Source organism: Artemia sp. Qi Xiang Cuo, chromosome 14 (assembly GCF_049724085.1).
Source record: "Artemia sp. Qi Xiang Cuo chromosome 14, ASM4972408v1, whole genome shotgun sequence".
NCBI classification, from domain to species: domain Eukaryota; kingdom Metazoa; phylum Arthropoda; class Branchiopoda; order Anostraca; family Artemiidae; genus Artemia; species Artemia sp. Qi Xiang Cuo.
The window spans coordinates 56,502,482-56,528,907 of record NC_142807.1 but is presented as its reverse complement, the minus strand read 5'-3'; the positions used below and the strand labels follow the sequence as shown (position 1 = coordinate 56,528,907).

Sequence of the window (26,426 nt, the reverse complement as noted above, 5' to 3'; positions counted from 1 at the left end):
TGATTTTTCGGCTCGCTGGCGTTCTAGAACACCATATACGGATTCCTTTTTTAAGTTCTGAAAGGTCTTGTTTTCATTTAGGCAGCAAATACCATCAATTTCAAACAAATATAATCTGAATGACAAAACTCTTAATTGATTCATCCGAAACTCTTAGCTGAAATTAAAGAAGGAAATATAAAGATTGTTTATTGACTAATGATGATGAAATATTTAGATATATTATATTTTTGTGTGTGTGTGTATTTTAGTGTCCCCAAATTGAAATGGCCCCTCCTTCCCGGCATTTTTTTCGTTTTCTATGTTTTTGTCGTTGTTTTTTTGGTTAAGCAAATTAATTTTCACTGTTATTTTGATTATGACGAGATGTATTTTTTTATATTGTCTATTATTTATATACTCAGCTTTATGAGCTCTGGTCTCTGTTGGGGGCTATTGTTTTTTTGTAGCTTTAAGTGAATCTAATAAAATAGTCGAAAAACTTTTCAAAATTTATTTATTGACTTAATTTCGTGCTAATTTCCATCGACCAAAATTAACTACCGTTTTTCTTTTAGGGAAAACTTTCAATACTTTAAAACAACTCTTCCCCAATGGAAAAATGTTGTACGACACACACTAAGTTTCTGTCGTTGGTTTAAGAAGATTCAGTATCAAGGAAACAAAAGACTGAACTACTGGACAATTGACCCATTATTAACGCACAGAATCAAGAACAAAGTCTCTAAGGTTCTAAAAAAGAAGAGCGTGGCAGAAAAATGGTTGAATCATCCTGAAAAGTTCGATGATATTAAGAAAGGCTCTTTAACGAGGATTTATGAACCTTTTTCTGTGCCTCTTGTAAATCTAGTGAGAATGTATCCCACCATGGTGCAAAAGGTAAATTGGTGTGTTTTTCACGATTTAATTTAAAGCTTAAGTTTGCTTAAAAATCATGATGTTCCTTTTTTTATATGTTGAAAATGTAACCTACTTATTTTAATTTTCGTATTTTCTTTTACATTTTTTCCGCGGTAGGGTTGGTCTTGGTGACACTGGTACCAGGGTTGCCACCAAGTCATAAATAAAATCAGTAAAATCTTTAGAGCAAAAACAAATTGCTGAATGGGCAATAAAAGTACTAAAATTATAATTTACTTGTTTTCTTCATGAAGCTGGTATAAAAAAAAGTAGTTTTGGTGATACAGGATTTAAAAAAACCTATATTTTTTGCCCAAGGAGATAGAAGGTATGCTACGTAGAGATGAAAAAAAAAAAAAAACTATACTGGTTTCATAAAAGTGATACTGTTTTCGTCGAAATTCTTGTCACCCTACAGGGAAACAAACAGAGATACAGATCTCATCATGCAAATAGGGTTCTATGTCTGTGATGTGCTAGCTCTGTGGCAGTAGGGGTGCTACATCTTTTTGGGCCCTGTGCAATATAACTTTGCAGGGCGCCAACGGCTATTAGTACTAACATGGGAATCGCATTTATATCACTCATTTAATTAAACCTTATTGTGTAATGTTTTGTGGTCTCAAATGTGATTTCAGGGTATGTTTTTGTCATGCAGCATAGGGGATCGTTCTGTGCGGTATTTCCTAAGCTGTGTAGAGATAGCAAATCATTCACATGACCTTGTATTTTTGGATTTAATTTCACTGAGATGAGAGGCCCCTGGTGACAGGGGGTCCGTGCAGCTGCACAGGTTGCACATGCCTAGTGCCAGTACTGCTCTCTGGTCGAGCATCTGCTTGTTCGTGTAGACGTGGGTACTGATTGTTCTTGTACGCGGGTTGATCACCAATGAACGATCTTATAGAGTACTGGATCTTATAACTTTTGACTTTGCTGAATTGAGGAAACTGTCTGAGGAAACTAGAGTATATTCTTAAGAAATGAGAAATCTAAACGGAAAGTTACGCGAATGGAAAAAAAACTAAAAAAGCACCATATTGTGCCTTCTATGGCAATATATGCTTGCTTGTAGACTGCATCCTCAAGACTAGAGTCGAATTTTTTTGTTTGAATTTTGTTTTATTCATAATTCTAGGAGAAAAATTGCGAATAAAAGGAAAAAATTACTGAAACTTAAAATAAAATTGTTAAAGATCTCTTGGCAGGAACAGCGATAGTGATAAATCACTAGAGACGGTTACCCTAATTGACATCAACATTTTAAGGTTTGGCTCTTTTCAAGCAGCAATAGAGATTACATCAAAATATAGTGCCATTCTAAGCCATTTGTTGCCCTGAAACAACTACTTTGATCCGAATAAGGCCAACATGCAATGAGGGAAACCCGTAAGGTAGCCAATTGGTTTAAAATTACCAAAAAGCCATGCATAGAAGCTCCGTGCTGCCGTCTGAACAATGATGCTTAAGACAATAAGATACATAATAAATTATTATAGCAATTGCAACGTACAACTCAAAGGAGATAACCATACAATTGTGAATATATATGACAAATGGAAAATTTTTGCTAACGTCTTTTGTAGGCCATTACTTGCAGGCTTCTTTCTTTTGTTTACGGATTTGTATGGATGCACGTGTTAAAGGGAAGGGGGCGGTGGGTATTTCTTTGAGGAGTGCCTTAGTTTTCAACTAAGACATTTTGAAGCCCAAATTTTACAATTTCCTTTAGCCCCTTCAGATAAAAATTGAAAGAAAGTTTAGCCATTAAAGACCCTTCATTTGAACGAACATAATTGGACGAAACGTTCAATACGTGTACTGACAGTTAGTAACTTCTGCCGGATCGCGGGCTGGTTCTTAGAGCAAAATAACGATTGAATTCATACACTTATTCAGTGGTGTAATATCGTCAAAATCTGGGAGGAAGAGGGGGGGGGGGGGTCAAAGTTGGAACCAATTATCCCAAATCAAGTGAAAATGACAGTGAAAACTGAAAAATGATCCATCTATTACCATAAAGACAAATATATACTAAAGAAAACAGACCTGTATCTCTGGATACTTGAATTATGCAGGCTAATCTTAGTTTTGACAAGATTTTCTTTTATAGAAGCGATTTACGATTTTAGACGATTTTAGTTTTACAATTTTTTTTCAGCTTGTGGGCGGGGCAAATTTGGGTCTGGAGGGGGTAGTTGCTCCCCGCCTCCCCCTATCAAATTACGCTCCTTCACTTATTTGACAGAGGTCGGAGAGAATTGAGCCTTTCCTCAAGAATAAGCTTTGTCATGTCCTCTTCGACAATTAGAAATAGGTGGCGTGAAATTAATTTTCGGCATTTCAGAGATTATTCTTATTAGGCTCTTATTTTTTAAGTCCCTTTCTCTGGATGCTAAGAGTTGAGTTGCCCTTTGCTGATAGTTTATCACTATGTGAAAATGCAGTTTGTCTGGTAACTGGTAATGTTTTATTTACCAGGGATAATTCAAAAATTTTGGGAAGAAACTGAGAACCTGCACGTTACAGAAATATCCCTCAATGAGTAACATTCACTCTCAAATTCTCTCTTTCTCTCTCTCTCTTTGTCTTTTGTTTCGTATTCTCTTCTTGTTCAAAGTTATGTTAAAAGCCCCCCCCCCCCACGGACAAGTTCTGCTTCTTGGGTGGAGTATTTATTACGTTGCATGTTTTATTTAAATGATAAAGTTCACAACAACAATAAAAACATTGTAATAACAGAGCGCATGTTTGAAAATGTATGTTGTTTTCTTTAAACCTCAAAATAACTTTAGCTAAAGATTAGGGAGGGGGGAAGACGGTAGACCGTTTTTAATTAAGAGCAACATTTATTTATCTTGACTTTCAACATTGCTCTCTACTTACACATGATTGTACAACTTGATTGAGGTCCGCATTCCATTTTTATGATTTGTCGGTATTTTGTGTTTAATTTATCTAAGTAATATTAGAATAAATCTTAAAGAAACTCATGTATAGGCTAGTTTAGAGAAATTCTACCTCCTCTATGTCCATGCTTGTTTTGTAAAGATGATAAAAAAAATACATAGAATACAGATGGTAACACTGAAAGACATCTGTTTTTAGTGAAATAGCCAAATCTATCTTAAGTGATATAGTAGAGAAAAAAAATGGTATTTTAAACAATAAAAAACAAAAGAAAATAGAAGCAGTTACTTTTATTGAAAATTACGAAAGTATTTTGCATCAAAAATATGATTTTTATTACATTATGCATAACAAATTAAAATGAATTATCAATTCAACTTTAATTCAACCTCAAACCCTTAACTGATGCCTAAATAAAGCTTATTAATGTCAAATAAATCATCAAACGTATTTATTTGATTTAATTATTAAACTGATAAAAATAATTTGATTCTTTCAATTATAATAGTACATAAAAAAGAAGTTTAAGCAGTAGGCTATTTAATTTTATAATGTCACAATGCTAATGTCAATGCAAGTCAATGCTTACGTAATACTAAAATAAAAGATTTTAGGGCTAATAGAATCATATAAAGAATGCCTAAGATTTAGTCAGAAATCAAATACCTTATATGTTCAAGCAAATGTGTTAAACTGCTAAAGAGTAGAGGGCTGGAAGCTTTCCCCCTCTTCACTTCATGCTCATTTTGTGGTTGTCCATTATTTTAACAGGAAAAAGGCTTTATCTCCTAAGTCCTTTCCTTCAGGGACGTAATTTGCTATGGGGCAGGGGAAGCAACTGCCCCTTCCAGACCCAAGTTCGCCCCCTCCCCATACCTCAGTTTGACCTCCCCCCTCCTGCTAAAATTTAGTTTCTGCAAAAAATCTTGTCAAACTCAAGATAAGCCCGCATAAATCAAGTATCAAGAGAAATAGGTCAGTTTTCTTTAATATATCTTTGCCTTTATGGAAATATATGAATCATTTTTCAGTTTCATTTTCACTTAATTTGTGAAATTGACTCCAACTTTGCCCCCCTCCCCCCAAGGATTTACACGAAATTACGTCACTCCTTTCTTTACGTATGCCTACCAAGTGCTATTTATTGCTAATTAGGGCTACTCATGAAAGAGGAAACAAAACTATGTTTAGTCAATAATGATTGTGTCTAAACTTTAATGTTTAGCTAAACATGTTTGTGAATTGGATTCAAAAGGATGAAGATTTGGCTAATAATTACTATATTTTCAATTGTATTGCTTTTTACACCTATGCAGTTGTATTTGTATTGTATTTTTGTCCAAAGCTTAATGCATTATCTCCAAAGCCCTGTCCTTACCTGTGCTTACCAAGGGCTTCTTATGAAAGAGGAAATAAATGATGTTTGATCAATACTGATTATGCCTAGACGTTGATGTGTAGCTAAGTATGTTTGCGAATTGGATTCAAAAGGATGAAGATTTGGCTAATAATTAATATATTTTCAATTGTATTGGTTTTTACACCTATGCAGTTGTATTTGTATTGTATTTTTGTCCAAAGCTTAATGCATTATCTCCAAAGCCCTGTCCTTACCTGTGCTTACCAAGGGCTTCTTATGAAAGAGGAAATAAATGATGTTTGATCAATACTGATTATGCCTAGACGTTGATGTGTAGCTAAGCATGTTTGCGAATTGGATTCAAAAGGATGAAGATTTGGCTAATAATTAATATATTTTCAATTGTATTGGTTTTTACACCTTTGCAGTTGTATTTGTATTGTATTTTTGTCCAAAGCTTAATGCATTATCTCCAAAGCCCTGTCCTTACCTGTGCTTACCAAGGGCTTCTTATGAAAGAGGAAATAAATGATGTTTGATCAATACTGATTATGCCTAGACGTTGATGTGTAGCTAAGCATGTTTGCGAATTGGATTCAAAAGGATGAAGATTTGGCTAATAATTACTATATTTTCAATTGTATTGGTTTTTACACCTATGCAGTTGTATTTGTATTGTATTTTTGGCCAAAGCTTAATGCATTATCTCCAAAGCCCTGTCCTTACCTGTGCTTACCAAGGGCTTCTTATGAAAGAGGAAATAAATGATGTTTGATCAATACTGATTATGCCTAGACGTTGATGTGTAGCTAAGTATGTTTGCGAATTGGATTCTAAAGGATGAAGATTTGGCTAATAATTACTATATTTTCAATTGTATTGGTTTTTACACCTATGCAGTTGTATTTGTATTGTATTTTTGTCCATAGCTTAATGCATTATCTCCAAAGCCCTGTCCTTACCTGTGCTTACCAAGGGCTTCTTATGAAAGAGGAAATAAATGATGTTTGATCAATACTGATTATGCCTAGACGTTGATGTGTAGCTAAGTATGTTTGCGAATTGGATTCAAAAGGATGAAGATTTGGCTAATAATTACTATATTTTCAATTGTATTGGTTTATACACCTATGCAGTTGTATTTGTATTGTATTTTTGTCAAAAGCTTAATGCATTATCTCCAAAGCCCTGTCCTTACCTGTGCTTACCAAGGGCTTCTTATGAAAGAGGAAATAAATGATGTTTGATCAATACTGATTATGCCTAGACGTTGATGTGTAGCTAAGAATGTTTGCGAATTGGATTCAAAAGGATGAAGATTTGGCTAATAATTACTATATTTTCAATTGTATTGGTTTTTACACCTTTGCAGTTGTATTTGTATTGTATTTTTGTCCAAAGCTTAATGCATTATCTCCAAAGCCCTGTCCTTACCTGTGCTTACCAAGGGCTTCTTATGATAGAGGAAATAAATGATGTTTGATCAATACTGATTATGCCTAGACGTTGATGTGTAGCTAAGCATGTTTGCGAATTGGATTCAAAAGGATGAAGATTTGGCTAATAATTACTATATTTTCAATTGTATTGGTTTTTACACCTTTGAAGTTGTATTTGTATTGTATTTTTGTCCAAAGCTTAATGCATTATCTCAAAATCCCTGTCCTTAACTGTGCTTACCAAGGGCTTCTTATGAAAGAGGAAATAAATGATGTTTGATCAATACTGATTATGCCTAGACGTTGATGTGTAGCTAAGCATGTTTGCGAATTGGATTCAAAAGGATGAAGATTTGGCTAATAATTACTATATTTTCAATTGTATTGGTTTTTACACCTATGCAGTTGTATTTGTATTGTATTTTTGTCCAAAGCTTAATGCATTATCTCCAAAGCCCTGTCCTTACCTGTGCTTACCAAGGGCTTCTTATTAAAGAGGAAATAAATGATGTTTGATCAATACTGATTATGCCTAGACGTTGATGTGTAGCTAAGTATGTTTGCGAATTGGATTCAAAAGGATGAAGATTTGGCTAATAATTACTATATTTTCAATTGTATTGGTTTTTACACATTTGCAGTTGTATTTGTATTGTATTTTTGTCCAAAGCTTAATGCATTATCTCCAAAGCCCTGTCCTTACCTGTGCTTACCAAGGGCTTCTTATGAAAGAGGAAATAAATGATGTTTGATCAATACTGATTATGCCTAGACGTTGATGTGTAGCTAAGCATGTTTGCGAATTGGATTCAAAAGGATGAAGATTTGGCTAATAATTACTATATTTTCAATTGTATTGGTTTTTACACCTATGCAGTTGTATTTGTATTGTATTTTTGTCCAAAGCTTAATGCATTATCTACAAAGCCCTGTCCTTACCTGTTCTTACCAAGGGCTTCTTATGAAAGAGGAAATAAATGATGTTTGATCAATACTGATTATGCCTAGACGTTGATGTGTAGCTAAGCATGTTTGCGAATTGGATTCAAAAGGATGAAGATTTGGCTAATAATTACTATATTTTCAATTGTATTGGTTTTTACACCTATGCAGTGGTATTTGTATTGTATTTTTGTCCACAGCTTAATGCATTATCTCCAAAGCCCTGTCCTTACCTGTGCTTACCAAGGGCTTCTTATGAAAGAGGAAATAAATGATGTTTGATCAATACTGATTATGCCTAGACGTTGATGTGTAGCTAAGCATGTTTGCGAATTGGATTCAAAAGGATGAAGATTTGGCTAATAATTACTATATTTTCAATTGTATTGGTTTTTACACCTTTGCAGTTGTATTTGTATTGTATTTTTGTCCAAAGCTTAATGCATTATCTCCAAAGCCCTGTCCTTACCTGTGCTTACCAAGGGCTTCTTATGAAAGAGGAAATAAATGATGTTTGATCAATACTGATTATGCCTAGACGTTGATGTGTAGCTAAGCATGTTTGCGAATTGGATTCAAAAGGATGAAGATTTGGCTAATAATTACTATATTTTCAATTGTATTGGTTTTTACACCTTTGCAGTTGTATTTGTATTGTATTTTTGTCCAAAGCTTAATGCATTATCTCCAAAGCCCTGTCCTTACCTGTGCTTACCAAGGGCTTCTTATGAAAGAGGAAATAAATGATGTTTTATCAATACTGATTATGCCTAGACGTTGATGTGTAGCTAAGCATGTTTGCGAATTGGATTCAAAAGGATGAAGATTTGGCTAATAATTACTATATTTTCAATTGTATTGGTTTTTACACCTTTGCAGTTGTATTTGTATTGTATTTTTGTCCAAAGCTTAATGCATTATCTCCAAAGCCCTGTCCTTACCAAGGGCTTCTTATGAAAGAGGAAATAAATGATGTTTGATCAATACTGATTATGCCTAGACGTTGATGTGTAGCTAAGCATGTTTGCGAATTGGATTCAAAAGGATGAAGATTTGGCTAATAATTACTATATTTTCAATTGTATTGGTTTTTACACCTATGCAGTGGTATTTGTATTGTATTTTTGTCCAAAGCTTAATGCATTATCTCCAAAGCCCTGTCCTTACCTGTGCTTACCAAGGGCTTCTTATGAAAGAGGAAATAAATGATGTTTGATCAATACTGATTATGCCTAGACGTTGATGTGTAGCTAAGTATGTTTGCGAATTGGATTCAAAAGGATGAAGATTTGTCTAATAATTACTATATTTTCAATTGTATTGGTTTTTACACCTATGCAGTTGTATTTGTATTGTATTTTTGTCCAAAGCTTAATGCATTATCTCCAAAGCCCTGTCCTTACCTGTGCTTACCAAGGGCTTCTTATGAAAGAGGAAATAAATGATGTTTGATCAATACTGATTATGCCTAGACTTTGATGTGTAGCTAAGTATGTTTGCGAATTGGATTCAAAAGGATGAAGATTTGGCTAATAATTACTATATTTTCAATTGTATTGGTTTTTACACCTATGCAGTTGTATTTGTATTGTATTTTTGTCCAAAGCTTAATGCATTATCTCCAAAGCCCTGTCCTTACCTGTGTACCATTTAATGATTGTTTGCGGGACTCGTAAAGACTTGCTCGTAGCGATCGAGATTTCTCCTATAGCGCCACTTGGAGGTCAGATTCCTTAGGGAGCATTCACATTGGGAACTGGAGAACTAGTTATCTATTATATGACTAGACTCAGACATACAAGAGAAATGAACACTTATAAAAAGACAATAGATTTATTAAACTTACATGCTTAGTTGTACAGCAATGGGTCACTTCAAAGACAATAAATGGTGACCGAGATTATTTGCGGTACGAACTCTTATAGATCCAACTTCATATTAGAATTAAAAAACACATTTTCCCCACTCCCAAGCGCAGTTCTTTCGTCCTGCGCTCTCGGGACTGCCTGCCATTGGCTCACGGGCCCCAAGGACGCGAACCCTCGTCCAATAATACGTCTTAAATATTTTTGATGATTTAGGCGTTCACACGGTTCTTATCGTTTAAACTTCCTTAAAAATATTGTGCGTAGCACTTTTCTTATTGCTCACTGTATTAGCGAAATCCAAAGACTGCAGTTTCTTGTCTTTGCTGATTAAGGTCGTTTTCATTTTTGAAACTAGAGTTAGATTTATTATAGAGTCTGAATTAAAGAAGGAACTTTATTTTGGTATTTCAGGTATATCGTGTTTTACTCCCGGTACATATCACCCTTCCCATGAAATAATGACGCCCCGTCATTAGTTACTGCCTATCAGGAGTTTTAAAATTTTTCAATTATTTTTCTTATTTTATTCTACATCCCTATCTAAAATTCATCTACCGGACTAATTTTTTTTTTGTTTATATGTTAGCTAATATACTAAATATTTTTTTTTTTTTCTTTTTCTATATCTAAAACTTTATACTTTTAATTTTACAATTATGTTTGGATTATTATAATTTTAAAGTAGTTCTCTTTTTTTTTTTGCTGTCTATATTACTTAATAAATACAATATGAACAACGTTAAATGAATAAAATAATATTATTACACCTAATTCTACTTGTGGTACATACATAAATGATTTATAACATACAATATTTGGTTCAACATATTCACAGATGACATTAAAACACTTTCACTATTTAGATTTTTGCATTGTCAAAGTTATTAGGAAGTAACACATGTAGCTTCACATCTATTCATCACCTTTTGTGTCCTTAGTGTACTACACCCTTCTGTTGTAAATTACGGTCCTTCACTCCTTTTGTCCTGGCAAAAATTTCGAAGCACTTACGTTATGGTTTCTTCATGGAACAGTTTGAGTCTAGTTGTCTTTACACGGTAGGTTTTTCCTAATAGTCAACTGGGAAATGACCGTTAAATATCGTTCAAATGGTCAACTGGGAAATGATTCTTCCCACTACAGGTGTTGGTGTTTTTTCTTTTCAGCATATCATTTTTAGGATTTTTGAGGCACATAGAGAATGTATTCTCGCGTAAAATTGTTCATTTGTGCCTTTTGAAATGGGTTGTCGTCATACTATAGTGACTCTCTTAATATATTGTCTTTAAATTCAACTTCGAATCTCTTCAACTATCATCTAACTTCAAATATCTTTAAATATTGTTTATCTTGTACTGCTCGATGGTGTTCTCAGAGTTAAAGTTCAAATTGTCTTTAATTTCTGCTTCAAATATCCTCAAATGTCTTTAAGTGTCATTTAACTTCGAATATCGTCTATCGTGCTGATTGATGGAGCTGATTGATGATTGGTGTGCTGATTGATGGAGTTCTCAGAATTAAACTTCAAATTGTCTTTAATTTGTCTTCAAATATCTTCAAATGTCTTTAAGTATCTTTTAAATTCGAATATCGTCTATCGTGTGCTGATTGATGGAGTTCTCAGAATTAAACTTCAAATTTTCTTTAATTTGTCTTCAAATATCTTCAAATGTCTTTAAGTATCTTTTAACTTAGATTATCGTTTATCGTGTGTTGATCGATGGAGTTCTAAGGATTAAACTTCAAATTGTCTTTAATTTATTCTTCAAATATCTTCGAATGTCTTTAAGTATCTTTTATCTTAAAATATCGTCTATCGTGTGCTGATTGATGGAGTTCTCAGAATTGAACTTCAAATTGTCTTTAACTTCAGTTTCAAATATCTTCAAATGTCTTTAAGTATCTTTTAACTTCAAATATCGTTAAATATCTTTTATCATGTGCTGATCGATATAGTTCTCAGAATTTATGTGATTATATAGTTCGTTAAATCACTTGATACTGAGGTTCAAATATAGTGTTACCTTATTTGTAATATTGTTCATGGTCGAAGAAACGATGATCGAAGGTAACTGTTGTCTTCTTAGACGAAGCTGGGATGAAAGTTGCCTGGAGTTATGGTGAGTACTCTTCGTTGGTTGAGATATGATAAAAATAGATGTTACTGGGTCGTATTTGTACTGGGCAGCTTATTGTAATACTAGATGACCAAAATGTCCATTTACTTTCCTGCAATAAAGACAACGCGACAGAATCACCTGTTCTTTTAAGTAAATACACATACAATAATTCACGCATTAATTTGGTTATAATTTCTTAGCTATGAGACAGAATTAAATAAATACACTAATATTGGTACTCACAATGAAAATCTAAAACAGAAATTTCTTCAATTTGTTTTGAGAACGGAAATATCGATATTAAATAAACATAATTTACCCTGTATTATTAAGTTTGAGGTATACTTTTACAATATTTTTTTTTGCCTGCATTGTTCACGCTAGTCCGTGCTGTATAAAAAACGCATGTTGCAGCGTCATAACCACACGGTTTTACGCAAACGATACTACAATTGGGGAACGAGACACAACAAGGACTAGTGGAGACCTCTATACCCACTAGTTTTCTGATGTCCTCCCTATTTCTTGGCTTAGACGTTCTTATGGGGCTCCGGGTTTAACGGCTGAAATGCAGAGGTTCTTAGTCTCCGAATTTTTCCGTAATTGCAAGTCAACATTGGTGCCTCGTATTCGCCTTTTGAATAAGGTCATTAGATGCAGGATTTCCAAGCTTGCCTCCGTAGATTCCAGTTAATGCTTGGCAAGGAATATAAGCATAATGAAGAAATGACATCAATATCTTTTTAGAAGGCTATTGTTTGAGCAAATCCTTCAGGACTAAATAAATAAATATTATATTAAAGTCTTATTAGAATCCGTTAAGCGAGAAATACCTTCACATTAATCGGGATTTCCTTGTGGGTTTTACTTAGTCGCCATTGGACATACACAGGGTTTCAATCCATATATCTTAACTGATTAAATGGTTTTATAATTTTACATATTATTATTGAGATATAATTTCACATCCGCCGTGAAATTCTACATATAAACGTACCATAGGTTGTTTGGTTATAGTTACCAATAGTTGGCTATTGGTACATATATTACTCGAGTGAGAAACATTATATTCCTCGAGTAAGAAACACATGAATGAGCAAACTTGCGGCGCATAATTACACTGGTAGGCCTAAAATAATCATAATCTGCAATAATATAAAATGTTTAGTATAAATAGACGCTTCCGTACTTATAATTTATTGTTTTTTTTTTTTTTTGATAATATCCATATCGGTTAGGACATGGGTGGATTTTTAATATAAAATATGAGGGGGACCAGAGTTAGTATAGGTAAGATATAAAGTGACTGAATTTAGAAAATATGCCACAAAAAATAGAGAAAAATAAATGTCATGGATAAACCAAGGAAATTAAAGGACATTTTTGTCACAGAACTATAGAACAGTGATCTCTCTTTTATTTTATAAGTCATAGATATAAACTAATGAAATTAATTTTTTTTTTTCGCCAAGGAGCTAAATACATAAATGCCTTTGTTTCTATATGAAACTAATGTTTAACACAGCTGTCGGACAGCATACGTAATAGATATAATATAATTATATTAAAAAGCTTTTTTTTTTTTTCTCGGAGCTATAAGAAAGTAAATTCTCTGTTTCTCTTTCGATACATTCTGATTCAAAAAACGAAAGCTTAACTAGCTCACAGAAGTTTCTATTCAACCTTTGAGTATTGTTTTGACTGGCCCTGATTGGCATAAAAATACTAATTCATTACACTTGAAGGACTGAGAAATATCCCTTCCTACGTTCATTAACACACAAAAAATTACAAAACAATCATGGGCCTTGAATTCCTCCATGGGCGTCCGACAAGACGTGGTCCAACGCGAGCTGTCGTTTTCAGTCAACCACGAGCTTCCTACCTTTGGTTATTTTATTTGATCGTCAACGTTTTGAAATTACTCGTAGTATTTTTTTTTTTTTTTTTCATTAATATTGTCTTGTTTAAATTTAATTGCACAATTTTTAATTTATTATGGTTTTAAATTAATAAATTTTAAAATTGTATTTTAATTAATTATGGATATTTACATCTGTAAGGTTTTTTAACAGTTCTACCTGACTGTGTCGTTATTATATCCTCTGTTTCTTGCAGTTTTTTATTTTTAGGTTTGTCTAGCGAAATAAGGTCAAATTTTTTGTATTGTTTTTTAAAAAATTCTTGCCCTTTTAATTTCGTTTGTTTCCGTGTGCGGCTGCTGAGGTCGGCCTAGCTTTCCCTATTTCTTTAGCTACTATTTGGTCTGGTTCGACTTCAGACTCTTCAGAACTGGTTGCTGACGAATCCGGATTAGAAATTTTAGAGGTTGCTATTTTTGAGGTATCACCTGCCCGTCCTTCGTAAATTTCTGCTCCTCTTGACGTAAAAGGTTTATTCTCTAAGTCCTCGCCTTGAGTTCTCAACTCGGGGGATTTGAAAGATTCATGAGAGCTTTGGGAGGAATCAATAGTTTTTGCGGGGTTCCTCCATTGTTTGAAGGCCATGTCTTCAGGGGGATGGGGTATTCTTTGCAATAGGGATCCCCTCCGTGAAGACCACGTCCAGTCGTGTTTAGGTTTGACCTTAGACCCAGTTATATCATGATATTGACCTTGCTGGTCATCCTTTGGAGTTTTAGTACTGGGCACTGTACTTTGACTCGTTTTTATGGGAAAATTTAATAAATCCATAGCTTCTCGCAGGCTTGTTTTAATTAACTCTTTGAGAGGAGTTTTCTTTACAGTAATAAAGGGTGTTTCTACAGCTCTGTTTAATTCCTCCTGTAATGACAAGGGCCTTTCTATTGGTGTTGTGGGGGAAACCATATCGTCTGGAAATCTGTTGGGGGGACATGGGGTCGAGATTCTATCGGGAAAAAATTGAGTTTTTGGAGATCTTGTATAATCTAAATCTCCTGCGTTTGCTGATGAATAACTTGTTGGGCTTTTTGGCGTTATTATTCTTACTGGTGTTACGGATTTTTTATCTGGAATAACTAGATTTTCCATAGACAAAAATTCTTCAAAGTTTTGTTAATCACTTTCATTTTCAAAATAATCTTGTTTGAAATTAAAGGGTTTTAGCTCTGCCAGTCTTGACCGAGGGGGCTCATTTTCCGAATCTGACGAATCAGTAAAAGAGGGATGAGATACCCATCTCTCTGGAAATTTGGCTGTTTTTATTCGGCTCACATGCGCCTTGTAAGTTTTTCCGCTATCGGGGTTCTCCATTTTAAAGGTCTCTTCATTATCGTACTTTTTGACTAGTCTGTACGGCCCAGAATATTTGTTGGAAAGTTTTTTTCCTTCCGTTTTCGCCTCGTTCTTTAGGTAAACGAAGTCTCCTACTGTGAAATCTGTAGCCCCCTTAACTTTGGGTTGGTTTCTTAGCTCTTGGTTTATTTTACATTTTTCCAATTCTTGCCTAACTATCCTATAAGTTTTCCTCATCCTATTTATGAATTCTTGTTTATAATCTTCTGAGTCGTTATAATATCGCCGAGATTCAATAATCTCCTCATACGGGATTCTAAAATCTCGACCATCTCTATATTAAGGAAACTCATTAAATCTTTTGTTACTTTTGCAACAAAATTGCTCCCGTTGTCGCTCAAAATTTTATTAGGAATGCCAAATTGTAAAAATAATTTTGCTAATGCCTTACTTGTGGCATAAGCACCTTGATTTTTTAATGCTTTTGCAAAAGTAAATCCTGAAAAATGATCTACAACCGAAAGAATACACGTATGGCCTCTGCTGGAAACAGGTAAGCCTCCATTTGTCCCGTACAGGTCAAATGAGATGATATTAAAGCAGTACTTTGCCGCTGGAACCCTTCCCATTGGAGGATCTCGATCAGCTGGGGGGGTTTTTCTCAAGGTACATGCTTCGCATGTACTCACAAAATTCTGTAAGTTTTGTTAGTGGCGATTGCATGTAAAAGTATTGTTTTAGCTTATGTAACATTTTCATAACTCTTGGATGTCCACCTGTGTCCGAAAGAAAATATTCAAATGCAGGCCCTATCAAGCTTTGTGGTAATACAGGTATTATCGAGGTTTGGTTTCTATTTGTCTCAGTGGTCACAATCCTACACAGTATTTCTTCATCAAGGTCGTAGTAAAAATTATCTATCTCTTTTCTAATAGTTTTGAATTTATCCGGTAACGCCTCATCATTCACAAAATAATCAATTAGTGCTACGCACATTTCGTCCTTTTTTTGCTTTCTTTTTATATTTTCCAAAGACAAGGGACTATAGTTAATCTTATTTTCTTTTACTGCGTCTTTGACTTTGTTTTTCTTATATCCATGTTTGATTTTAGCATTGATAGCATTAACTTCATTTTTTTCAGTTTCCGACGGGTCATTTTCTGGATATCTACTCAAAAATTCGCAAGCTGCGTTTTGTTTTCCCTTTAAATGTTCAAATTCATAATCTAAGTCTTGGATTTTCATAATCAATCTAGCTAGAATGCCCGTGGGGTTTTTAAATGTGTGCAGGTACTGCAAGCTTTTATGGTCTGATCGTAATATAAATTTTCTCCCAATTAACTAATGCCTAAATTTGTCCAAGTGGTAGATAATAGATAACAATTCTAAGTTTGTGGCGGAATAACTGCTTTCGCCCTTTGATAAAGTTTTACTTGAATAGCATATAACTTTTTTCTATTTGTTTAGGTGGTCCCTTGAGAGGGTTAGAGTTTTCTACTTGTATTGTTTGCGAAAGGATAGCGCCTACGCCCTTTGAGCTAGCATCAGTGGTAACGATGAATTTTCCGTTTTTGAAATCAGGGAGTGACAAAAGTGGTTCAGAAGAGAGCGCCTGTGTGAGTTGGTCTAGGGAAGTTTGAGCGTCCTGGGACCAGGTAACATTATGGGAATTTCCTTTCGTTAGTTCCGTGAGGGGTTTCGCAATTTGGGAATAATTGCGTACGGATTTTATTAAGTAGCCAGTAAGTCCTAAAATTCAACTCCATTATTTCAGAGTTCTGGGGGGCTTGAGGTTTACAACACATCTTATTTTATCAGGGTCTTGGGATATCTCTCCCTGTGTCACTACTACTCCTAAAAATTTAATTTTGGATTGAAATAAATTTACTTTCTCAGGCCGGCATTTTAAATTGCCTTGCCTGAACTTCTCGAACACCTTAGCTAAAGTTGCCAAGTGTTGCTCAGTGTTTTCCCCCCCGCATATAATATCATAAACAAAATGAATTATATTCCTTAATCCTCTTAAGAGGTGCAACAGGGGTCTACATAGCGCGCGTGAACTTGTTTTCAGCCCAAATGGTACTTTTCGGTACTCATAATAACAGTATTTGGACACTGATAATGAGGTTGTCTGGACATCCCGTTCGGCTATTTTCACTTGGTGTTAGACTTGGGTCAGGTATAAATTGTTCAAAATTTTGTTTTTGCTTGAAATTGAGTCAAGAATTTCGTTTACTCTTGTTAGGGGAAATTTGTCGCTAACTGCTTGTGTGTTGAGAGCCCTATAATCTAAAACGAGCCTAAAATCTCCATTCTTTTTTGGTACTCAGATTATTGGTGCACTATACGGACTTATACTTGGGCGTATAATCTCGTTCCTTTCTAATTCATGGATTTTATTTTTTAACCACTCTTTGTGCTTATATGGCACGCGATATGGCTGTTTTGCTACGGGGTTACCAGTCGTTAAAATTGAAATCTGGTAAAATTGGATAATACCCATGTAATTTTAAGATTCAGAAAAAAAATACATAAAAATACATAATAATTAGCAAAATTTTTTCTTAAGTTCCATATCCGTAATATGATCCATTTTAAATTTGTTTAAAAATTGCGATTTAGTCAAAGGATATTCGTTATTTGAAGTTTTAATACCGTTAACTAGGTTTCTTTTTGAATTTTCCCATGTATTTAAATCATTTTCCGTTAAAACCTGGATTTGGACTAAACACGTCCCCTTTTTAATTGTAATTGTATCATTTTCATGGTTATTGGTTACCCAAATAAAACCTTCTCCTTTGTCATAGGATATAATCTGTTCCTCGCATAACAGATTTTCAGGTATTTCAGACGGTGTCGCAAACCATATTTCTGATTTGCTAGTTTTTGGCTCGATCATTTGTGACATTTGGATTTTTTGCATCGTTTTGGGAGGGACTTTTGTTTTCCTTATCGCAAATCTGTAATATCTCTCTTCATTATCATTGTTTATTAGATTCATAGTGGCGCGATGCTGCGCCATTGCGGCATCTTGTGACGTCACGTTGGGTTTTATTATGTTTTTCCACAATTCCACTATTTTCTTAATTTCATTTGATCTGTACTGTCGCATATCTCCTATTTTTATTTTCGCAGATTCAATACTGTTATTATTTAAATTTGCTTCATTTCTGCGATATCTTTCAGGATAATTGAACAAATTTCCAATTATGCCATGTCTTTGCGAGACATGAGGTTCGAAATACTTCGACATTATACCATTAGAAATTTTGTTTACTGTTATGTTATCTTCGTAACCTCTGTTACGATTTCTTAAGGTAGAAATATTTTCCCCCACCTTAGCTGGGTATACAAACTTCTCGTTGGCTACGTCTAATAGTATTTTATTAGACCTTAGAAAATTTGCCCCTATAATAGCTTCATATGGGAGATTATCACATATAATAAAATTTGTCATGAATGTTCTATTGTCTCTTTTTACGTTTAGGCAAACTGACCCTTTTGCATTTAATTTATGGACTGTGACACTTGTTAAGTTGGGATTATTAGGGTTCTTTTGTCGACTAATGTGCAGAGGCAACGTATTAAATACGAAAGAGTTTATGATATTTACAGTAGCTCCACTGTCAATTAAGGCCGTAAAGTAAACGTTTTCTACACAAAAATTATTAAATATAGGTAACTTGTTAATAATATAACTACAAGAAGGCACTAGTATTGTTCTGGACCTACTAAATATCCTTGGCACCCCCGAGGTCCAACTTATGTTTCTGAGGGGCATGAAACGTTTCCCTGAGAATTTATTTCATTTCTCCGTGCCTGTAATAGATATTTAGACGTATTAGGTTCCGTAGGCATATTTAAATGATTTACGTCTGCCTGTCTTTGCCATGTATTATTATGGTAGCGTGGATGTCTCGTGTCAGTGCCATTTGCTGGCGTTGACTGCCAGTGCTGTTGGCTTGTAAAATTTTCATTTCTCATCGGCAAATTTTCATGATTTTTATATTGCATTCTCGTCTTATATTGGCTTTGGCGAGTATTTCGGTTTTCAAACCGGTAATTAATTGGCCTGTTGGGGAAAGGGTTATCCAGATATGTTTGTTACGTATTTTAAGGTAATGATTGGCGCAAACACCCCTTGCTATAGTCTATTGCATGACCGGTGAAAATATTTGTTCTTCTGAACAAATGGTTACCGTAATTTTGCGTATTACCGACAGCATTTCTTGGTATGGGATTGGTGACGTAGTGGCACTCTCTTGCTACGTGGCCCACATGATTGCAGTTATAGCACCTTATTATTGTAGGGTTAATGGGCTGAAAACGTACTGTTTTCTGCCTAGTGGGTTCTGGCGTTTTGTTTCTTTGTGCTAATGGGGAGTTATCCCTTGAAAAGAAATTGGGGGATGTCTGATCGCCCTTGAAGATTAGGTTCGCGTTTGAGTCGCCTAGGCTGTTTATTTTTGTATTACTATGATTAGCAACCATTTTATCAACTTCAATTAGTCGTTCTACCTCTTGGACTGCAAGGTCCAACGTCTGAATATTCTTGGATATTACTACTCGATATAGTTTTGGGGTAGCCCTTGCAAAAAGGTATTTAGTATGACTTTTTCATACAGTTGCCCCGAACCACTTCCGTATTTTGCTTCTGCGGAAATGCGTATATTATCCAGATATTCCATTATATTTTGTGAAAAATCAAAGTTCACTACTCCATGTTTTAATTTATTTATTGAACTGGTTTCTATAAATCTCTCTTTGAATTCTTTTAACAAGTCATCCACCGTATTTATTGGCAAGTTGGCGTTATTGCCTCTTGTATGTTCGACCTGTTTTAGAAAGTTTAGGGCCTGGGCTCTTAATCGTAGTAGGAGCATGTCTTTTAACGCTTCAATGTCTGTTTTTGTTAATTGTACAAACTGGGTCAATTGGATATTAATTTCGTCAATATCTGACTGACCATTGTTTTCCGGTATATATTTCGAAATTTATTTATTTTTTGCGACTAACTTTTGCAATAATCTTAATTCATTTATATCGTCAATTTTTTCGTTTTTTTTTTTTGTGCGGTTTTTAAAAATTTTTATAAATTTTAAATAAACTAATTTTTGGTTGGCTAATATATACAATTTTATATAATGGGTTTCATGTAGTATCCAAGCGGTTATAGGCCTAATAAATTTTCTTATATGTCTGTATCTTTCCGAAAATTAAATTTGAATTACAAGGTTTAAATAGCCTAACTAGTTCGCAGTTTTCCTCCAATGTCCGATACGCGCCATTTGTACCATTGAAGGATTATTTGCGGTAATCGAAAAGATTTGCTCGTAGCGATCGAGATTTCTCCTATAGCGCCACTTGGAGATCAGATTCCTTAGGGAGCATTTACCTTGGAGACTGGCGAACTAGTTACCTATTATCGGACTAGACTCAGACATACAAGAGAAACGAACACTCGTAAAAGACAATAGATTTATTAAACTTACATGCTTAGTTGTACAGCAATGGGTCACTTCAAAGACAATAAATGGTGACCGAGATTATTTGCGGTGCGAACTCTTTTAGATCCAACTTAATATTAAAATTAAAAAACACATTTACCCCACTCCCAAACGCAGTTCTTTCGTCCTGCGCTCTAGGGACTGCCTGCCATTGGCTCACGGGCCCCAAGGACGCGAACCCTCGTCCAATAATACGTCTTAAATAATATTGATGATTTAGGCGTTCACACGGTTCTTATCGTTTAAACGTCCTTAAAAATATTGTGCGTAGCACTTTTCTTATTGCTCACTGTCTTAGCGAAATCCAAAGATTGCAATTTCTTGTCTTTGCTGATTAAGGACTTTTTCATTTTTGAAACTAGATTTAGCTTAATTATAGGAGTCCGAATTAAAGAAGGAACTTTATTTTGGTATTTCAAGTATATCGTGTTTTACTCCCGGTACATCTGTGCTTACCAAGGGCTTCTTATGAAAGAGGAAATAAATGATGTTTGATCAATACTGATTATGCCTAGACGTTGATGTGTAGCTAAGTATGTTTGCGAATTGGATTCAAAAGGATGAAGATTTGGCTAATAATTACTATATTTTCAATTGTATTGGTTTTTACACCTATGCAGTGGTATTTGTATTGTATTTTTGTCCAAAGCTTAATGCATTATCTCCAAAGCCCTGTCCTTACCTGTGCTTACCAAGGGCTTCTTATTAAAGAGGAAATAAATGATGATTGATCAATACTGATTATGCCTAGACGTTGATGTGTAGCTAAGTATGTTTGCGAATTGGATTCAAAAGGATGAAGATTTGGCTAATAATTACTATATTTTCAATTGTATTGGTTTTTACACCTTTGCAGTTGTATTTGTATTGTATTTTTGTCCAAAGCTTAATGCATTATCTCCAAAGCCCTGTCCTTACCTGTGCTTACCAAGGGCTTCTTATGAAAGAGGAAATAAATGATGTTTGATCAATCCTGATTATGCCTAGACGTTGATGTGTAGCTAAGCATGTTTGCGAATTGGATTCAAAAGGATGAAGATTTGGCTAATAATTACTATATTTTCAATTGTATTGGTTTTTACACCTATTCAGTTGTATTTGTATTGTATTTTTGTCCAAAGCTTATTGCATTATCTCCAAAGCCCTGTCCTTACCTGTGCTTACCAAGGGCTTCTTATGAAAGAGGAAATAAATGATGTTTGATCAATACTGATTATGCCTAGACGTTGATGTGTAGCTAAGCATGTTTGCGAATTGGATTCAAAAGGATGAAGATTTGGCTAATAATTACTATATTTTCAATTGTAGTGGTTTTTACACCTATGCAGTTGTATTTGTATTGTATTTTTGTCCAAAGCTTAATGCATTATCTCCAAAGCCCTGTCCTTACCTGTGCTTACCAAGGGCTTCTTATGAAAGAGGAAATAAATGATGTTTGATCAATACTGATTATGCCTAGACGTTGATGTGTAGCTAAGCATGTTTGCGAATTGGATTCAAAAGGATGAAGATATTGATAATAATTACTATATTTTCAATTGTATTTGTTTTTACACCTATGCAGTTGTATTTGTATTGTATTTTTGTCCAAAGCTTAATGCATTATCTCCAAAGCCCTGTCCTTACCTGTGCTTACCAAGGGCTTCTTATGAAAGAGGAAATAAAGGATGTTTGATCAATACTGATTATGCCTAGACGTTGATGTGTAGCTAAGCATGTTTGCGAATTGGATTCAAAAGGATGAAGATTTGGCTAATAATTACTATATTTTCAATTGTATTGGTTTTTACACCTTTGCAGTGGTATTTGTATTGTATTTTTGTCCAAAGCTTAATGAATTATCTCCAAAGCCCTGTCCTTACCTGTGCTTACCAAGGGCTTCTTATGAAAGAGGAAATAAATGATGTTTGATCAATACTGATTATGCCTAGACGTTGATGTGTAGCTAAGTATGTTTGCGAATTGGATTCGAAAGGATGAAGATTTGGCTAATAATTACTATATTTTCAATTGTATTGGTTTTTACACCTATGCAGTTGTATTTGTATTGTATTTTTGTCCAAAGCTTAATGCATTATCTCCAAAGCCCTGTCCTTACCTGTGCTTACCAAGGGCTTCTTATTAAAGAGGAAATAAATGATGTTTGATCAATACTGATTATGCCTAGACGTTGATGTGTAGCTAAGTATGTTTGCGAATTGGATTCAAAAGGATGAAGATTTGGCTAATAATTACTATATTTTCAATTGTATTGGTTTTTACACCTATGCAGTTGTATTTGTATTGTATTTTTGTCCAAAGCTTAATGCATTATCTCCAAAGCCCTGTCCTTACCTGTGCTTACCAAGGGCTTCTTATGAAAGAGGAAATAAATGATGTTTGATCAATACTGATTATGCCTAGACGTTGATGTGTAGCTAAGCATGTTTGCGAATTGGATTCAAAAGGATGAAGATTTGTCTAATAATTACTATATTTTCAATTGTATTTGTTTTTACACCTATGCAGTTGTATTTGTATTGTATTTTTGTCCAAAGCTTAATGCATTATCTCCAAAGCCCTGTCCTTACCTGTGCTTACCAAGGGCTTCTTATTAAAGAGGAAATAAATGATGTTTGATCAATACTGATTATGCCTAGACGTTGATGTGTAGCTAAGTATGTTTGCGAATTGGATTCAAAAGGATGAAGATTTGGCTAATAATTACTATATTTTGAATTGTATTGGTTTTTACACCTATGCAGTTGTATTTGTATTGTATTTTTGTCCAAAGCTTAATGCATTATCTCCAAAGCCCTGTCCTTACCTGTGCTTACCAAGGGCTTCTTATGAAAGAGGAAATAAATGATGTTTGATCAATACTGATTATGCCTAGACGTTGATGTGTAGCTAAGTATGTTTGCGAATTGGATTCAAAAGGATGAAGATTTGGCTAATAATTACTATATTTTCAATTGTATTGGTTTTACACCTATGCAGTTGTATTTGTATTGTATTTTTGTCCAAAGCTTAATGCATTATCTCCAAAGCCCTGTCCTTACCTGTGCTTACCAAGGGCTTCTTATGAAAGAGGAAATAAATGATGTTTGATCAATACTGATTATGCCTAGACGTTGATGTGTAGCTAAGCATGTTTGCGAATTGGATTGAAAAGCATGAAGATTTTTGCAATAATTACTATCGTTTCAATTGTATTTGTTATTCGTAGCTGTTTACACCATTTATTTTTATTATTCTATTTTATTTTCTATCACTATTTATTTTTATTATTCTATTATTTTTATTCCTTTCTTCATATAATATTATGATTCTCTTCAAAACTGTTGGTGTTGATTTTCTTTCCAAAATTGTACCTACTGTTTAATGTAATTTGATAAGATAAATTTGTTTCTTGACTGAAATAACTTTTTTTCTTTCATTCCAGGTAAAGCTGCCTCAACATCTTCAAAAAGCGTAATCGAAGCTCTTATTAAATACTATCTCTCTGATTTTTTTTTGTTTTATGAAACCGCTTTTTGCTATAAAAATCGATTTTGTTTATCTCATACTATGTTTTATTATGTTGTTACTGATTTTCGCTTCCACTATTTATGAGTTCCCGCAAATAAAAATTTGGTCTTCTGAAATATCATCAAAAATTTCTCATCAAAAATTTTATGCAGATGTTCGTGCTTTTACGAATCTTAATTTTTGGGATACTTCGGACAACCCTATTTTCTGTTGGAGAAATCCGGGGAATCCTCGAAAAATTACGGGATAGTGGATGCACTATTTTTAACTAATTACCTTTTTTTTAACTAATTAAAAAAAAACTTTTTCTACAAAATAAGTTTTTTAAAAAAAAGTAAAGAACTCCATTAAACCAAAGATAAACAAAAATAGAATCAAATAATCTACCAAGCATACAACTATCACAAATTAGTATCAATAAATTAATAAAACCCAGAACAAACAGGAATTAATATAAATAACAGATTCAAACTCGAAACGAGCAGAAACTAATATGAGTAGGGTTCAAAACCCCTATGCTTTCTAAAAGCTAGAATATAATTTGTATTTTGCAGAAGAAAAATTCAAATAAATGTGCACTTGTCAGTTTAATACGCATATGCTGATATTTATTCCTTGAAATCTCAATTAGTTTTTATTTATTAAAGTTATAAAAATGAAACATTTAAAAGAATTTTTTCAGTAAAGTACAAATTATATTCTAGATTTTAGAAAGCATAAGGGTTTTGAACCCTACTCATATTAATTTCTGCTCGTTTTGAGTTGACTCTGTTATTTATTTTAATTTCTTTTCGTTTTGAGTTTCATTTATTTATTGAAACTGATTTTTGGTAGTTATATGCTTGGTAGATTATTTGATTCTACTATTGTTCATTTTTGGTTTAATAGAGTTCTTTACTTTTTTTTAAACTTATTTCGTGGAAAAATGTTTTTTAAATTAATTTCTGTTCGTTTTATATTGACATAGTTTTTTTCAGGGAAAAACAAAAAATATTTTGAATATTTCCGGTTTTTATTTAAGAATTTCTAGTTTGGCCTGCTATTTAAATGCTGGAGAAACTTTTTCAGCAATTTTTAACACCATAAACTCTTTTGAAAATCATGAAACAAATAGTAGTGCATAATTAAGTCATATACATCCTTTAGTTGACCTGATAAATAAAAGTTAATACCATTCCCAAAAAAATATATCTCTGCTCTTTCGCAGCCTGGATACAACTAGAATCTTTTGATTTAGTAAAATTTTAAGAGCAGAAGTAGTAATAGAAGTAGCCCCGAAAATTTGAACTTAATACCCTCAGTCGTTCTTGCTACATTGCTGAGATATCTTATTGGCAACCAATATACAAACAGCGTCTTTGGATTAAATTTTAAAGCAACATTTAGTTCTTAAGCATAATCGGCAAATTACATAACTGTGGGGGGTTGACTTAACCAATAACCCTAGAGATATAGTTACTAAACCACTCAGCTATGCTGAAAAAAATAGCTGTCTTAAAGTTTTGATTGGAAGTGTCTGAAAAATTATGAGCTAAAGAGGAGGACTGATTGTCTTCTAATCACGTTTGACCCTTAAGAGGACACTAGAACTTTTAATTTTCAATGAAATTAGCTCCTTTAAAATACTAATGATATTACTAGCTATGATAGAGCATCGCTGCCTTTGTCTTTGTATGCCTTATAGTGCTTACATGCCCTTTTAATACCTGCATGTATGTAGGTTTTTCGTTTAATTGAATCTCCTCCTAAACGCTCCCTAAAAGTTTCAACTTAATGTCATTAGTGTCGTTAGTAACCGCAGAAGCAGCATCAAATGAATAAACACATTTCAATCCAATTTGAACTTTTTATTTCCTCCGAATACGAAGAGTAAAATTTAAAAATAACCGATAATCAACAGGCCATAAAATCTTTTAAACCATATAACAACAAGTACGCAAAGGCCTTCAATCAAACTTACCACACAAATTAACACTTCACATATTAACCACTTTATTCATTTACAAAAAAAAATATTAATAAAAAAAAAAAAAAAAAATGTAAGCTTCATGCTCAGCTTTATATAAATTATGAGAAAAAGGGGTAATTTAGATAAAAATTTCTTTTGCTTTTTCTCAAAAACATCAACAGGTTTTTTTTTATTTTATGTGTATTCATTAAAAAAAGTATTTGATTCAGATTTAAACAAGCGGCAAAGTAACTTAGCAAAATTAAAAAAGTTGGTTTTTACATGCGCAATATTACTAATTCTAAAAAACGGGAGAAGCGATGAAAAAAGTAAAATCTGAGGGAAAGCGACAGTATTATATATCCGAGCCAGTGATTTTCGAGAAAGAAGATGGCGAAGACAAATTACTGCCCCGAAACTAGACGCTATTCCACTTTTAACTGCTTTAGAAATAGAAGCACGGCATAGAACTAAAGTTGGTCCATAAGGCACTCCAAGATGTAAAAAAGATTCCAAAGGTTTTAAAATACGAACAGAAATTTCTGAATTAACGGGGTCATTAGCCTTATGACCAAGAATTAAAAACTGACACTTTTCAGGGCGATAAAGGTCCTTGCTCACTAAAAACCTTTGCTAAAAAATCTACATTTTGTTGAAGTGACTGAAGTGATAGACTCAAAAGGAGTAAATCATCTGCGTAAGCAATC

The 26,426-nt window shown here is 33.8% G+C and overlaps 1 protein-coding gene across 2 annotated transcripts in view; it reads left to right on the top strand.

The window, feature by feature from the left end:
* The window catches only part of LOC148944665 (fork head domain transcription factor slp1-like), a 98,683-nt gene extending 74,845 nt beyond the window's left edge, over nt 1-23,838 (top strand). For both annotated transcript variants that reach the window (XM_089100361.1, XM_089100362.1), the window contains 2 exons: nt 558-879; nt 23,686-23,838. In XM_089100361.1, coding sequence (XP_088956487.1) covers nt 558-879; nt 23,686-23,718 — 355 coding nt within the window. In that variant the 3' untranslated portion in view covers nt 23,719-23,838. The remainder of the gene's footprint in view (nt 1-557; nt 880-23,685) is intronic.
* Nucleotides 23,839-26,426: the final 2,588 nt, after the last annotated feature.